The sequence below is a fragment of the Lissotriton vulgaris genome, chromosome 2_1, assembly GCF_964263255.1.
Source record: "Lissotriton vulgaris chromosome 2_1, aLisVul1.2, whole genome shotgun sequence".
Lineage (NCBI taxonomy): Eukaryota > Metazoa > Chordata > Amphibia > Caudata > Salamandridae > Lissotriton > Lissotriton vulgaris.
Window position 1 is genome coordinate 1,555,624,829 of NC_141687.1, and position 15,024 is coordinate 1,555,639,852.

The following is a 15,024-nucleotide window of genomic DNA, read 5'->3' on the forward strand; positions in this document are numbered from 1 at the left end:
CGCTTTAAACACTGAGTCTTGTAGGTGCAAAGGATTGAGCCACCAGTTAATATAGGGGCATTGATTTACCTGGGCCTGCAGGGTTGCACTCTCACCAACCAAGTGGGCCATACCTACTGACACTATCAGGTAATCTAACCTGGCCCATGGCACGTGTACTGCAGAGTGGTGTGTCCCCTCCTGCTACGCGGGGTGTTTATACCTCGTTAGTGTCTATTATATCTTTTAGTGTTTGTTGCATATTGGTATAGTGCATGGGAGAGACCCGGGACCTGTCTTTCTGGGGATCCACCACTGTGTTGAAGTCCCCTCCCCATATGACATAAGTAGTGCCAATCGTTTACTCCATACCAGGAGCAAGGTGTGTGTGTCGTCAGTGTTAAGCCCCCAGCTCTACTGGGTGTGATGGAAAAAATCCGAAAGCTTCTGGATGAGGGTCAAACAGTTGCACTCATTCTTTTAGATTTGAGTGCGGCGTTTGATACCATATCGCACAAAACTCTTCTGGCCACTCTAGAGAGAAACGGCATCCGCAAGGATGCTCTACAGTGGATAAAGTCCTTTCTTACAGAAAGAACCTTCCAGATCACATCCAGTATTGCATGCTCAGATACGTTTCCCGCCCCACATGGTGTCCCACAGGGCTCCATCCTGAGCCCGTTGTTTTTTAATCTATACCTTATACCATTGGCCGATCTAGCTGACTGCGCAGGCCTAACGTTAATGTCTTATGCGGACGACTCTCAAATCATCTTTTCCCTATCTGAGTCAAACCCCTCAGCCCCATCTCTACTTACAACTGGCCTTCAGGAAATTTTCAACTGGATGACCACCAACCAGTTGAAATTAAATGGGGATAAAACTGAGGTCCTCCTATTAGGAAGGAATAAAGAGCTCTGGAACCCCTTACACTGGCCACCAGAACTGGGAAACCTCCCCTCCCCAGCTGCACAGGTAAAACACCTAGGAGTCATCATTGACAACACTTTGTCAATGAAACAGCAGGCAAATAAAGTTGCGGGCCTATGCTTCACCATAATAAAATGGTTGAAGAAAATCATCTGAATGCTGCCCCAAAACACACAAAAAACCGTAGTCAACGCATTATTAACATCGCGTATTGACTACGGAAACATTCTCTACCTAAGCTCAAACCTAGCAGTGATCAAACGACTCCTAATGGTACAAAATGCGGCTGCACGACTCCTGTGCAGGATACCAAAGTCTGAAAGAATATCCAAACATCTGAACGATTTACACTGGCTCAGGATAGAACATCGGATCAGCTTCAAAACCCTGAGCTACATGTTTAAAATCAAAACCAAAACAGCACCCAGCTACCTACAAGCCTTGGCCTCCACCTACCTGCCAACAAGAAACCTTCGCTCTCAAACTGCAGCGAATTATACTGTACCCAGATTCAAATTGCAAAGAACTGGAGGACGATCGTTTGCTGTCAGAGGGCCTATTCTATGGAATCTACTCCCCCCGCATATCCGGAAAGAAGAAAGCTACATGAAATTCTGGAAACATGTAAAAACCTGGTTGTTCCAGAAACAACTGTGTTAAAATTACCACTCAGCATATTTTCCTTCAATCTAAATGTATGTCACAGGCACCGGGAAACCCTTTTTGGGTAGCTGAGCGCCATACAAATGGAAAAAATAAATAAATAAATAATAATTAGCAAAGGTAACATCATGAGAGTTCAGCTTTCCCCAGATCAGACAGTATCTGCCATTAACATCGGTTTTCGAGCCTTCCATCACAAACTGCACTCCCTGTCTAATAAGAATGGCTATGCCTCTAGAGTAGCCAGAGTACGATGCAAAGCATCGGTGGGATGCCCATTTCATTGCAAACTGGGGCGTATTTCTCGGGTCTAGGTGAGTTTCCTGCAGTAGGGCCACCTTGACGTGATGCCTTTCTAGATACCCCAGCACCTGTCTCTTTTTCTGTGGATTATTCAATCCTTGTATGTTCCAAGATAAAATATTAAGCTCATTCACGTCGCTTGTGGTGTCTGCCATTCCCTCTGATCTTGCTGATGACTAGTACATTTATGCTGTGTCCATTACTAAACTGTGCGATAATCAACATTCGCCTATAAGTTCCTCCTCCCCCACCCACTCCGGCTTCCCCATCTTGCCAGACATTTGTGCCCTCCCCCCAACAACATTCAAAAGCAGTCAATTACCAACCCTCACCAGAGGAAAAATTTGGGGGTTCGCCCCATGTGAGAGTCACTAAGGGCCCATACCATGCCCACTCTCCCCCTCTATTTCACCCACCCGCTGCACCGGGCTGAAGACGGCTGGAATGCCAGAAACCGGTCCTCGGAAGCTTGTTTCCGGTCCAGGGAAGGCATGGCTTGGCAGTTCGGGCTGGACTGTTCCCATGAGGCACAGGGTCAGACTGATTTGCATATAGCCATGTCTGAACTGGGGTGGCAGAGTGGGCTAAAGAAAAGGATGGATCAAACCCAGATCTTTTGACTGGGTGTGAGTGTTTGACTGGTTCAGATGCTCCGTCCATCACCACCCCCTTTTGTACCGCTTTTGGCCACCATAAGAGTGGCAGGGTATGCTCAGACGTGAGTCCCTTGCTCACTTTGCCACTGGATTCAAGCAAGCCGGGCTGAAGACGGCTGGAATGTCAGAAACCGGTCCTCGGAAGCTTGTTTCCGGTCCAGGGAAGTCATACCTTGGCAGTTCGGGCTGGACTGTTCCCATGAGGCACAGGGTCAGACTGATTTGCATATAGCCATATCTGAACTGGGGTGACAGAGTGGGCTAAAGAACGGTGATGGATCAAACCCAGATCTTTTGACTGGGTGTGAGTGTTTGATTGGTTCAGATGCTCCGTCCATCACCACCCCCTTTTGTACCGCACCACTTAATTAAGCAGGCAGCTTCAGTGGGACGGAGGTGAGTGTCCGGGTGGAACTAATTATATAACCATTATCAAATGTAATATGTCACCAACTTGGAGAAGTTCACAGGCAGTAATACAGCCGTGGCAGTCTTTTGCACATTAGCCGGAATCAGTTCCTTCATCCAGGATTCGACATGAGTGAGTGGGATCTGGATCTCCTACGTGTTTCCTCCTCCTTGGATGCTTCTCGTCGAGTCCGTCGGAGATAGTCTTCCACTTGTTGGGGATTAGTGAAGTAGTGTTGTTTTCCAAGTTGGGTTATTCTTAATTTGGCTGGATACATCATGGCATATGGTATGTACTGTGTTTGGAGTTTTTTCTTTACTACGGCAGGCAGTGTTCTTTCCACTCTCCGTTAGGACTCTTGCGGGGCTTGATTTTCAATGCAGGATGGGGATTAAATTTGTTGTCCTGCTCGGTCTGGCAGGAGCCTTACTGGTGCGCGCCATCTTGGTCGTGCGCCACCTAGCGGCCCTCGCCCCCGATTTCCATAAGTCTTTAGCTCGTTGAGTGAGCCTTAGTTTTAATATGATCCCTACAAATAAAATGTGTGATTTATTTTTCTAAATAGAGGTGGCCTAAAATGTCTAAACCCATTTGCCTTTCTGAGAGTATTACCTTGAGGGAAGTTATTTGAAACAATGTAATCCTACAAATGAGTAACGCTTGTTTTTTATAATTATCTAATTGGTTGCATTCCATTGGATCATTTAAACTCTCTTCTTACTCTAATAAACTATGGGCATTACAATTACAGCTCACAAAATGTTTCATTATTTCTTGAGGACATTAAATTTACTTTTTCTAGCAATGTTTTAGATACCTGAATTTAGTGTACTACAGCATGGCTCCGAGCTAGCATCACAGTGTGCTTGAAAGATTTTCCCATTCTAATAATGTACAGGTTTTTGCCATTTACTTGGTTTACTGAAGGACACTGCCTGCTTTGGTGATATAGTGCATGTTGTCTTTCTGAAAAAATGGTCATACTCTTTTTTAACTTTGAAATAACATATTTATTTTTGTTTTTCTTTAAGTAGGTGTTCACAGTGCTTTGAAAGCTGGCCAGAATACAAACAGATGACTTCCCCATTCAATACCATAAAATGTACGTGATGGAGGAGTCACCTGTTTGGTTTTGCTTCACAATCTCCCTCCAATGTTTGACATGGTTTACCAAAAGGTATTTTTCTCCACTAATCTATGAGCGTAGATTTGGGTGGTCACTTTCCACATCAAATCTTAATTTAAATTGAATCTTCACAATTGCACCCAGCGTGCCTAAACTGAACCATGTATTCCCCCTATGACATGGGGTGACCAATGTCTCGATCTTTGCTACCATGGTATTTGACATCTTCATGATGTTGGCACACTTATTTACTTTAATTGCCACAGGGTCTTTCTTGTACATAATGCTGTTTTTATGCCTGGCCCTAGTTACATGGATAATTAAACAATCTCTGCTCCTACAGTTCTTTCTAAGAGTATCACAAGACATAGAGTTCAACACATCGTTTGAAGGGAGGAGCTGTCCTGTTGAATGGAGTTCCTATGTGAAGAAAGCCTGCCAGCGTTGGACCAAACCTTTATTAAGAGGAGCAAAAGAAGTAGAAAAAGACTGAGTAGGAGGCAAGAGAAGCAGTAAGATGCTCTTCTTGCCTTCGGGTGCACGGGTTATGGAGCAGGCAGAGCGTACACTTGTGTTGGAAGGACAACAATCAGGAAGCTGCTAGGCCCTAAAAGACAGAGTACATGACCTATGAGATGACATGGTTGACCATTTAGTTGTAGACAACACCCAAGTGATGTCATTCCCCAGTAAAATAGCCTTGCCTTTAATGACTAACTCAGGCTCATTCCCAGCCAATGTAATCACTCTGACATCTTCTTAACATAGAAAGAGCTGGTCAAACTGGTAAAACTGCAAAAGAAAATGATAGACAACCTCCGGAGAGAGCTGCAGGAACAAGGAGACCTGGGAACGTTTGCTCCTCTCCTTAGCTCTATGATCAGATCATATATGACTAAAATAGGGAGATGAGCTATGACAGTATGAACCAAAGAATTTTAACTTAGTCATAGTCATCATGAAAGGACAGGCGAACAAGGCAATATGCAGAGGTCATGCAAACAACTATTATTGAAACCCAATTCAGTTGTACAAACTCTGCTGAGCAGACCAGTTCAATGACATATTTTCCACAAGCGTTCCTGAGGCATTAACTCCAGAAACACCCACGGTCTTTGGAAAAAGCCTCTGATTCCCACAAAAAGTACAATATGACTACAAAGGAATTGACTCAACTTGACACAAAAACACCAGATTTCATCCGAAAGCTAAGGAAATATTTGAGGTTACTGAGAGAGTCAAAAAAGTGTATGTCAATACTTTAGATCTATGTTTAAAGGCTCTAATGCATGAGAATAACTATTGGCACTTTAAAATAAGGTACTTGCATGGTTTAAAGACAAATTCATCCTGGGTTGATGTGGCACCAGGACCTGTAGAAATGACACCATGTCCACAATCCAGGATAGCCCACAGTGACCTTATTATGATTGGCTGCTGGTCAGGTATTCTACCCCAATTTCTGTGGCTTTCCTGAGAAATTGACAGAATGACTTCCACACTGACACAAGTCCCATTTCAAACCACATCAACATTTCCAAAAGGCACAGTGAGCCACAACAACAGCGAAGATAGAGTCCTACTTCAGTGCTCATTTTCTTGCTTATCCATTATATTTAACACACACAACCTTATCATTTGCATTATTAATGAATGTTTGTTCTACATGCTTTAGCCATAACAAGGGCTTTTTCTCCAACCTATCTAGGAAAATTATTTTTACGTGGATAGATTCTGAATTTGAATCCCTACATATTACCTCCCTCAAACCCTTGTTTCCATACTTTAGTATCAAATTCCAATGTGATTTATATGCTTGTCTTTTAATTTTTTTAACCCAATGGTTAATATAATGCTTATTGTGAATATTATGTTATATTATTTTGATAGTGTTACAAAAAAAGTTAAAACAGTAGTAAATCTGAATGTTAATCATTATCATTGAACCACTGGGTAAAATATTACTCTATGTGTGTGTCTCTGTCCACTGGAAAACTAATGGCACCAGGGTTTAATTGGTAAGGTAATCTTGAATCAATATTCATCAGGACTATACAAGTGCTTTAGAAAAACGGATCCCCCTTTGTAGGAAATGTCCATCTTTTGTGTGATGTCCCCTCAATTTTTGCCCCTTCTGTTTTGCTGTTTTTAGGACTCTGTGCACTTTCCACATGATAGCCTGTAGTAAAGTGTCTATGCTTCCCCTATTATCATTGTTAGATTGGCTATATCCTAAATGACATTTATTCTGCCTAAGAGTCCCTAGTGTATTCTGTAGAATATGCACAAGGCTCTGTATGTAAAAGGCCACCTATGGATTGCAGTACTTATTGTGCCATCCATGGAGTTGACCTACAAAATATGACTTTATGTATACCATTGTAGACTAAAACAAACAAGATGATGGACGGAATGTTGCACAATGGCAAAACATTCACCCCCCGTCACAGATCTGGGTTTAATCCGTCATTATTTTGCTCACCAAGCCACCCCAGTTCAGACATGGCCATATGCAAATCAGTCTTGACCCTGTGCCTCATGGGAACAGTCCAGCCCGAACTGCCAAGCCATGTCTTCCCTGGACCAGAATCAAGCATCCTAGGACCGGTTTCTGGCTATCAGTCGTCTTCAGCCAGGATAGCTTGACTTTTGTACCATTGTAGACTGACTGCTGGAGTTTAAATCCTGCAGGGCGACTTGTCAAAATAACTCTTTTTGAAGTGCAGCAACCTCCCTTGCAAATATTAGTAAGTCACCTCTATGTAAACCTTGTAATCAATAAAGTAGGATGTATAGTTTGTAAAAGTGTTAAAAATTAGTGTTGCCATGTTCCTACTGTGACAAGACCCCAAAAGCTATTTTCACTGAGGCAGGCCTGGCTGGCCTATACAGAAAACCGGACTACATATTAAAATATTAGTATTTAAATCTTGGGTTTGGGACCAACTAGAAAATATTTAAATCACTATTTTATAATTAATATAAATTCAATTCAACGATTAAGTCAGAGAGCCCGATTCACAAAGGTAAAGTTAGATGAAAGTCCAAGGAGGCACACTCACCCAGTAGCTAGTGCCAATCTTTAAAGGCCTTCTCAGAATACTTTATGGACCTGCAGAAGATCCCTCTGGTGCCCTGGACAAAGAAGTGGATGCCAAGGGTCAGTTGACTGATCTTGCATGTGGCTACTGGGACACAATAGGTTGCAAGAGACACTGGAGTGCATAGCTGACCACTTTCAACTGGACCTTGACTGGACCTTCCTGGTGGACTCTGCTCGATTTAATCTTTGCTGCATTGGGCTGACCTGAGGTCCTGGAAGCCATAGAAGTGAGAGAGAGGAACTGCTTTAGAAACCCTGAAAAGTTGGGACTTAAAACACTAAGGGCCCGATGTAGGTGGCCAATACTGGTCGGAAACGGCCGAATTCGGCCGTTTCCGACCGGTATTTTGCCTTTTGAGATGTAGGGGACATTGTTTTGTACGATTCGGTATTTTACCAATTCGGTAAAATTACCGAATTTGAAAAATACCGAATCGGTAAGTTTACCGAGTTTTAAAATTCGGGATGTAGGTGGGACTACTTTCAGTCCCACAGGCCCTTCAGATTCGGTATTTTAACACCCAATCCAATTGGGTGTTAAAATACCGAATCCAGGTGTGCATGCACATGTGTGCATGCACACCTATGCCATGTGACAGACAGACATGCCCTAAGGGCATGTCTGTGTGCCACATGGCACACAAGCCAGTATTGGGGGTGCTAGAGGGTGTCAAAGTGACACTCCCTGCACCCTTGCAGAAATCGGTAATTACCGAATCGGTAAATACCGATTCGGTAATGCACATTGATTCCTATGGGCTTCAAGGCCCATAGGAATCAATGGGGGATACCGATTCGGTATTTACAGAATCGGTAAATACCGAATCTTACAGATTCGGTATTTACCGATTCTGAAATACCCACATCTCCCCCCCTCCAATTTACCACTTCTTAAATACCGAATCGGTATGATTCGGTATTTAAGAAGTGGTAAATTGGAGTTTACCTACATCGGGCCCCAAGGGCCCGATGTAGGTAATTTTAATTTACCACTTCTAAAATACTGAATCATACCGATTCGGTATTTAAGAAGTGGTAAATAGAGGGGGAGAAATGTAGGTAAATCAGAATCGGTAAATACCGAATCGGTAAGATTCGGTATTTACCGATTCTGTAAATACCGAATCGGTATCCCCCATTGATGCCTATGGGCCTTGAAGCCCATAGGAATCAATGTGGAATACCGAATCGGTATTTACTGATTCGGTAAATTCCGAATTTTGCAAGGGCGCAGGGGGTGTCACTTTGACACCCTCTAGCACCCCAATTCCCGACTTGTGTGCCCTGTGGCACACAGACATGCCCTAAGGGCATGTCTGTGTGTCACATTGCACAGGTGTGCATGCACAGATGTGCATGCACACCTGTATTCGGTATTTTACCACCCAATAGGATTGGGTGGTAAAATACCGAATCTGACTGGCCTTTGGGACTCAGAAGAGTCCCACCTACATATGGAAGTTACCGAATCGGTAAAAATACCGATTCGGTATTTTACCGATTCGGCAAATTTACCGAATCGGTAAAATAGGCCCCCTACATCAGGAATGACCATTTACCGGTCGTTAACGGCCGAAATCGTCCGTTACCGGTCGGTTAATGGCCACCTACATCTGGCCCTAAGGGGTATATTTACAATATTTTGGTGCAGGGCAGCGTGACAAGCCTTCTAGCTGTGCTGCCTTAAGTCAAAAGAAAAGGACAGGATAGCACTGTATCTACAAGATATGGCGCATTCCTGGCCCTTCTGCTGGTGCTGGTTCACAAACTGCAGTCCAGTGCCAATGCAGACACTCTTCCATTGTGGTGCAAGTGTGTCTGTGTTGTTGGCATGATTGTTTTTGTGCAGGAAGAAACAACTTCCTGCACAAACATAAACAAAGAAAGAGTTTACCTTGCTCTAAGGGATGCAGAAACACTCATGGAAAGAGGAAAAAATGAGGATAAATGTAAACATTTCTCCACGTTACGTCTGCTTTGGGAAGAGGTTAGTTTTGGCGCTGCCCCTGCTCTATGCAATTTTGTAAATCTGGGGCAGTGTCAAAAAACATGGGTGTTGTAGAGAAACACCCACAGCAATACCCATGGAACTCCCCTTTCAGGCAGTGTAAGGCATTGCCTTACTCCATATTTACAAGGTCATGGAAAACCATGAAAGGTGGCTCTGCATGGCCTTGTAAATATCGTCCAGGACACTGCTCTTCCAGAGCATCACAAAAGTGATGCTCCAGCAGCATAAAAGCACTGCAGGGGCACTGTAAATATGCTCCTGAGCCATAAGGTAAAATCTTTGACGGAATTTGGCTGGTGTATCGGAACTGTACTCCATCGCAGTGAGCCTAAGATCACACCTAGGTTCCGGTCTACTGCAACCATATAGTATAATTGCTACTTAAAACATTTTAGAGTTATTCTAAAGTAACATTTTAAAAAATATTAACTCCAGTTCACCATTGTGGATTTTTGTCATTTGGGTGTCATTTTGTTTATTCCTTTTTACTCTTTTTTCTGATTTGGTGTTAGACTTTTATTACTTGGTGTTTTTACTGTATTACTGTTTTGGTATTGCATAAATTCTTTACACATTTCTCTAAAATAAATCGGTCTGCCCTGTGCCATAGTAAGCGGGGTGATGATCTTAGTTTAATTTATTGGGTTCATCCTGACAATTTAGGGCCCGGTTACGGAATTTGGCGGTACACAGACTGCCATACTTGTAGGGGCACGGCGGTGGCTATCTCCCGACCGCCCTATTATGATTTGGGCGGTTGGACCACCACAGCCCTGCCGTAGCCATCACTGCCAAGTGGGGGACAGATGCCAATCGAGACCACTCAGCCTGGCTACATAAGCTATGGGAGCTCCATAGAATGAAACAAATCTGAGCTGTGTACAAAACAAAGTAACTTTGCTTGACAAAATGTGAGACCCAACCCATGCATATCATTGTTAGCCTAAGAATGTAAGAAACATACTTGTCCTCAATACCTACAAGTCTTAAGACTAGGCTTTGGCATCTGGCCAGTCCAAAGTCTTGGGATCTTCATCATATGCTTTTAGATTGGCAGAGGCTTCTGGTTGCAACTGCATGAAATACAGACAAATGGAACACATTTATAATTCCCCTACCTGAAGATCTCGGCTTGAAGGTACAGGTCTCCCGAGTTCCTCTGTTTCTGTTTTTGTTCTCTGCTCTTCCTTTGATGCGCTCTCTCTTCTTCTCCCTAGTCTTATTTGCCCTTCCTTCTAAGTCTTATCCCTCATTCCCACCAGCCGGAGGTTGTAGATGGGCATACGTGTTAAAAACGTCCCCTTCAGTAAACAGATTTGAACTATGATAATCCACTTTCTTACACCCTTCAATTCTAATAGCCCAATCACATAAAATCCAGAGTGACCTACTCTAAAACCTGTGTTTCCCCTCATCTTATTTAGTCCTGCTTCAACACTTGTTTTCTCACTTTGAAACTCCCCAACCATGGTGTCTTTTGTGAAATTCCTGGGTTTCCCACTTAGGACCAGATGTACTAATACACTGGATGCAAGAATTGGTCAAAATTTGTGACCAATATTGTGTGAACAGTGTGACGTTTTGCAAATTGAGATGTCGGAGTGGGTTAGAAATCTGGCCTACCACATTAATAGTTAAAAAGTAGTTTGCTAACTGTGACCAACTACGATTGGTAACTATTATAAAGACAGTAGTAATCAAGGGTTAGAAGACTACCATGTTGCCGAGCTAGATCCACCTGCAACAAAGTCACTGAGGTAGGTTACCATGTGAGTTTATGCCACAAAATTGCACATTATGCTCCAGGATCCTTAGTCTGGATTTATGACTTTGAACTGCACAGCCCTTCCATTCATTATTAAAAATTATGTCCTGATGGAATTTTTCATTTGACCTCTATGGCCAGTTCAGTCATGCCTGATGGCAGAACATTTATACATATTAGACAATATTTGTTATTTACTATACAAGGTGGAAAGTTTCCTAAAAGTAATGTGAAGCAGCACTTTGCCCTACTTTGCGTTACTTTTCATCAATGCGGCATCCCATGGGTAGTACAGGGATGTTCCCACATTACCATCCAAGGTTTTTCACAGAAAGCCCTAACTTCTAACGTTTGTGGACAGAGTTTTGAGTCAGAAAAGTGCAACTTCTTATGGCCCACGCACAGTAGAAGAAACATGTTTTTCTCCAAAGATTTCTAAACATGCATGCATTCTGCACTGTACAACACACATGCAAAGTGGGAAAAGTTTTAAAGTTTGCCTGACAGAGTATTGTGTACTAGAAGGGTACCCTTCTAATACAGAAGCTATGCTAGATAACATGCACACACCTTTGGACTATGGATCAAAAGTATCTGGTTGGGGCAGAACAAGATAATTGAACACCAGAACTAGGGAAGAGAGCAACAATGCCATATCTTGTAGGTATAGTGCTGTTTTGCTACCCCCCTCTGTAATGCCATGAACTGTAGCATGAAATAATAGATGGGTTGAACTTTAATCTTTAAGTCTGTAGCTTAGATAGTATTTTCCCATATGTTACTCAAGTTACTTAACACATGCAAGAGAAAGGTCTGCCAAATTTACTTTGACTTCGAAATTAATGTAAATAGTGTAAATTCTTGTTGGTCTGGTAAATCACAGGCATATTTTAGCAAGTGGGCATTTTGCATAGAATTTCAACACATGACTCGATTCACTCTACACTTACAAATGATTGGTATGTCAAATTTCAGTTGATAGCAAAAGTATTACCAAAGTCCCAGGGGCATATTTACAAAATAATGCTGCACAGCAGGCCAGCTTAAAGCACAGCGCTGTTAGGAAAGTGCAGAGGTGCGTCGTATTTACAGCAATACTCTTCTCTGCGCTGGCACACAATTAACTGCTAAGCACCAATACAGACCCCCTTGCACCATGTTTGTTGCAAGGATGCCTGCATTGTAGGGAGGATTGTTTTAGTCCAGGAAGGGACATCTTCCTGCACAAAAACAAACATTAATGGAATTGTCCTCCTACTCTATGTGCTGCAGAATGCAGCACACCAAAAGAGGAAAAAACAAGGAAAAATAAAGGGGGCATTTTAACAATATTTTGGCGTAGGGCAGCACTGCAATCCTTCTAGCTCCGCTGCCGTACATCAAAAGAAAAGGGTAGGAATGCACTGTATCTACACGATACGGTGCATCGCTGTCCTTCCTGCCAGCGCCAACGCACAAACTGCAGCCGAGCACCAACGCAGCCACCTTGCACCATGATGCAAGGGTGTCTGTGATGTTCCATTACCACCCCCTTTTGTACTGCTTTTGTCTGTGATGTTGGCATGATAGTTTTTGTGCAGGAAAGGACATCTTCCTGCACAAAAACAATCAAAGGAGGGGTTTTCCTCGTTCTGTGTGTGCTGCAGAATGTAGCAAATGTGGAAAAAGTAAAAAAACAGGCAAAATGTAAACACTGCTCTTTGTTAAGCCTGCTCTGGGGAAGGCAATAGTTTTGTCACTGTCCCAGATCCACGAGATGTTGTAAAACTTGGGCAGTGTCAAAAACCATGGGTGTTGAATGGGAACACCCACGGTAACGCAAAATGTCACAAAAATGAGGCTCTGGCCCGTAAAAGTACAGCCGGGGCATTGCAAGTATGCCCCAACTAATTTCTCCTCATTGCGCATCCATAACGCCTCCCGGGGAGAGCATAGGCTTTTGACACATGCCCAGGTTTACCAATAGTCGTACATTGGGACACCTGCAGCAACACCCAGGGAAGGACCTTTTGAAGCAGGGTGGGGCAAGGCTGCAACTTGTGCTGCATTGCCTTACTCCATATCTACAAGACCATGTAAAGCCAAGCAAAGTGGCTTTGCACGGCCTTGTAGATATGGGACATCACACTGCAGCACTCAAGTGTCTCAAAAGTGACGCTTTGGCAGCAGAAAGGTGCTGCAAGGGGCTTGTAAATATGGCCCCCAGTTTTCACACAAATGTCAAAATTGCATATAATTCCAAATGCTTTTCAAAAATTTTGAATGAAATAGAGGAAGTTTAAGACAGGACGATTTTGCATAAAATTCTTATTACTACACAGAATCAATTCAAGTGAAAAGATAAGAAAAAGGCAGGAACTTACATACCAGAAGCGAAGAAGTTGGAGATCTGACTCATTGGCTGTGCCACTGAATCATTTGCAAATTCAGATTCAGGTCTAAAGTACTCTGCCAAACACTTCTCTGCATCAAAGTGTTCCTGATAGAAATTGGTCCATGTTAAACTGGACTCCATGTTCTGACCTTAAAATTGTTGATGAGTAGTGCCTGTGATGAATACGTTTCTGCAGTTTTGAAGAACACTATAAATGCTTTTCGTGATCCATCGTTACGCCTTTCATGAGTCATGTTTGCTTTGTGATCTATGTGTTTTCTTTACAGTCAGGCAGGCTGTACCGCTGTATCTCATTACGTTTTTGTGTTCTTGCCAGTTGGCCATACACGACTATGACATTTGTATTATGCAGTTTATTACTATTCTCATTTTATTGCAGTAAAAAATGTATTGAAAAAGAAATTATCTATGGTATGATTCCTTGATCTCCACATTTTAGACCAAGTGGCATATTTACAATATTTTGGCATTGGGCAGTGCTGCAAGCCTTCAAGTTGCACTGTCCTACATCAGAAGAAAAGGGCAGGAATGTGCAGTATCTACAAGACATGGTGTATTTCTGTTCTTTTTGCCGGTGCGGGTGCACAAACTGTAGCCGAGCGCCAACACAGGACCACTTGCACCATGGTGCAAGGGTGTCTGCATTGTTGGAATAATTGTTCTTGTGCAGGAAGGGACACCTGCAAATCAGTCATGACCCTGCTCCACGTGGGAAAAGTCCAGCCCAAAATGCCAAGCCAGGCCCTTCCAGGACTGGAAACAAGCATCCTGGGACCGATTTCGGGGTATCACCCCTCATCAGGCAAGCTAGCTCGAATCCAGTGGTACAGTGAACACAGGACCCCCATCTGGGCATACCCTTCCCACTTAGGGTGAGTATACCAGCACAAAAAGATTATGGACGAAATCAAGATATCAAACATTCCCACCCAGTCACATATCTGGGTTAAATCCATTGCTTTTTCGCTCACAATACCACCCCAGTTTGGACCCAGCAATATGCAAATCAGTCTTGACTCTGCTCCCCATGTGAACAGTCCAGCCCGAACTGACAAGCCAGGTCCTCCCGGGACCGGAAACAAGCATTCTGATACTGGTTTTGGGTTATTACTCCTCATCAACCAGGCTAGCTTGAATCTAGTGGCACAGTGAGCACAGGACCCTCGTCTCGGTATACCCTTCCAAAAGAGTGTGACTACAGCAACACAAACAGGTGATGGGCGGAATGCTGAACATGTCAAACATTAAGACCCAGTCACAGATCTGGTTTAAATCCATTATTTTTTTGCTCACCATGCCACCCAAGTTTTGACCCAGCCATAATGATATCAGTCTTGACTCTGCTCCCCATGGAACAGTCCAACCCGAACTGGCAAGCCTCCTCCTGGGACAGGTTTTGGGTTATCACTCCTCATCAGCCAGACTAGGTTGCATCCAGTGGCGCATTGAGCACAGTACCCTAGTTTGGGTATACCCTTTCCACTTAGGACAACTACAGCAAAGATGATGGACAGAATGCTGTACCTATCAAAAATTAAACCCCAGTCACAGATCTGGGTTAAATCCATTGTTTGTTTGCTCAAAGTGCAACCCCTGTTTGGACTCAGCCTTATGCCAATCAGTCTTGACTGTGGGCTTAATGGGAACAGTCCAACCAGATCTGCCACGCCATGGTTCTCTCTGG

General features: G+C 43.4%; 1 protein-coding gene across 1 annotated transcript in view; it reads right to left on the reverse strand.

The window, feature by feature from the left end:
* Positions 1-13,502, reverse strand: part of LOC147732898 (nicotinamide N-methyltransferase-like) — a 194,452-nt gene extending 180,950 nt beyond the window's left edge. The window contains exon 1 of the mRNA XM_086957441.1: positions 13,313-13,502. Within this exon, the coding sequence (XP_086813567.1) occupies positions 13,313-13,460 (148 nt within the window). The 5' untranslated portion in view covers positions 13,461-13,502. The remainder of the gene's footprint in view (positions 1-13,312) is intronic.
* Between the last annotated feature and the right edge of the window lie 1,522 nt (positions 13,503-15,024).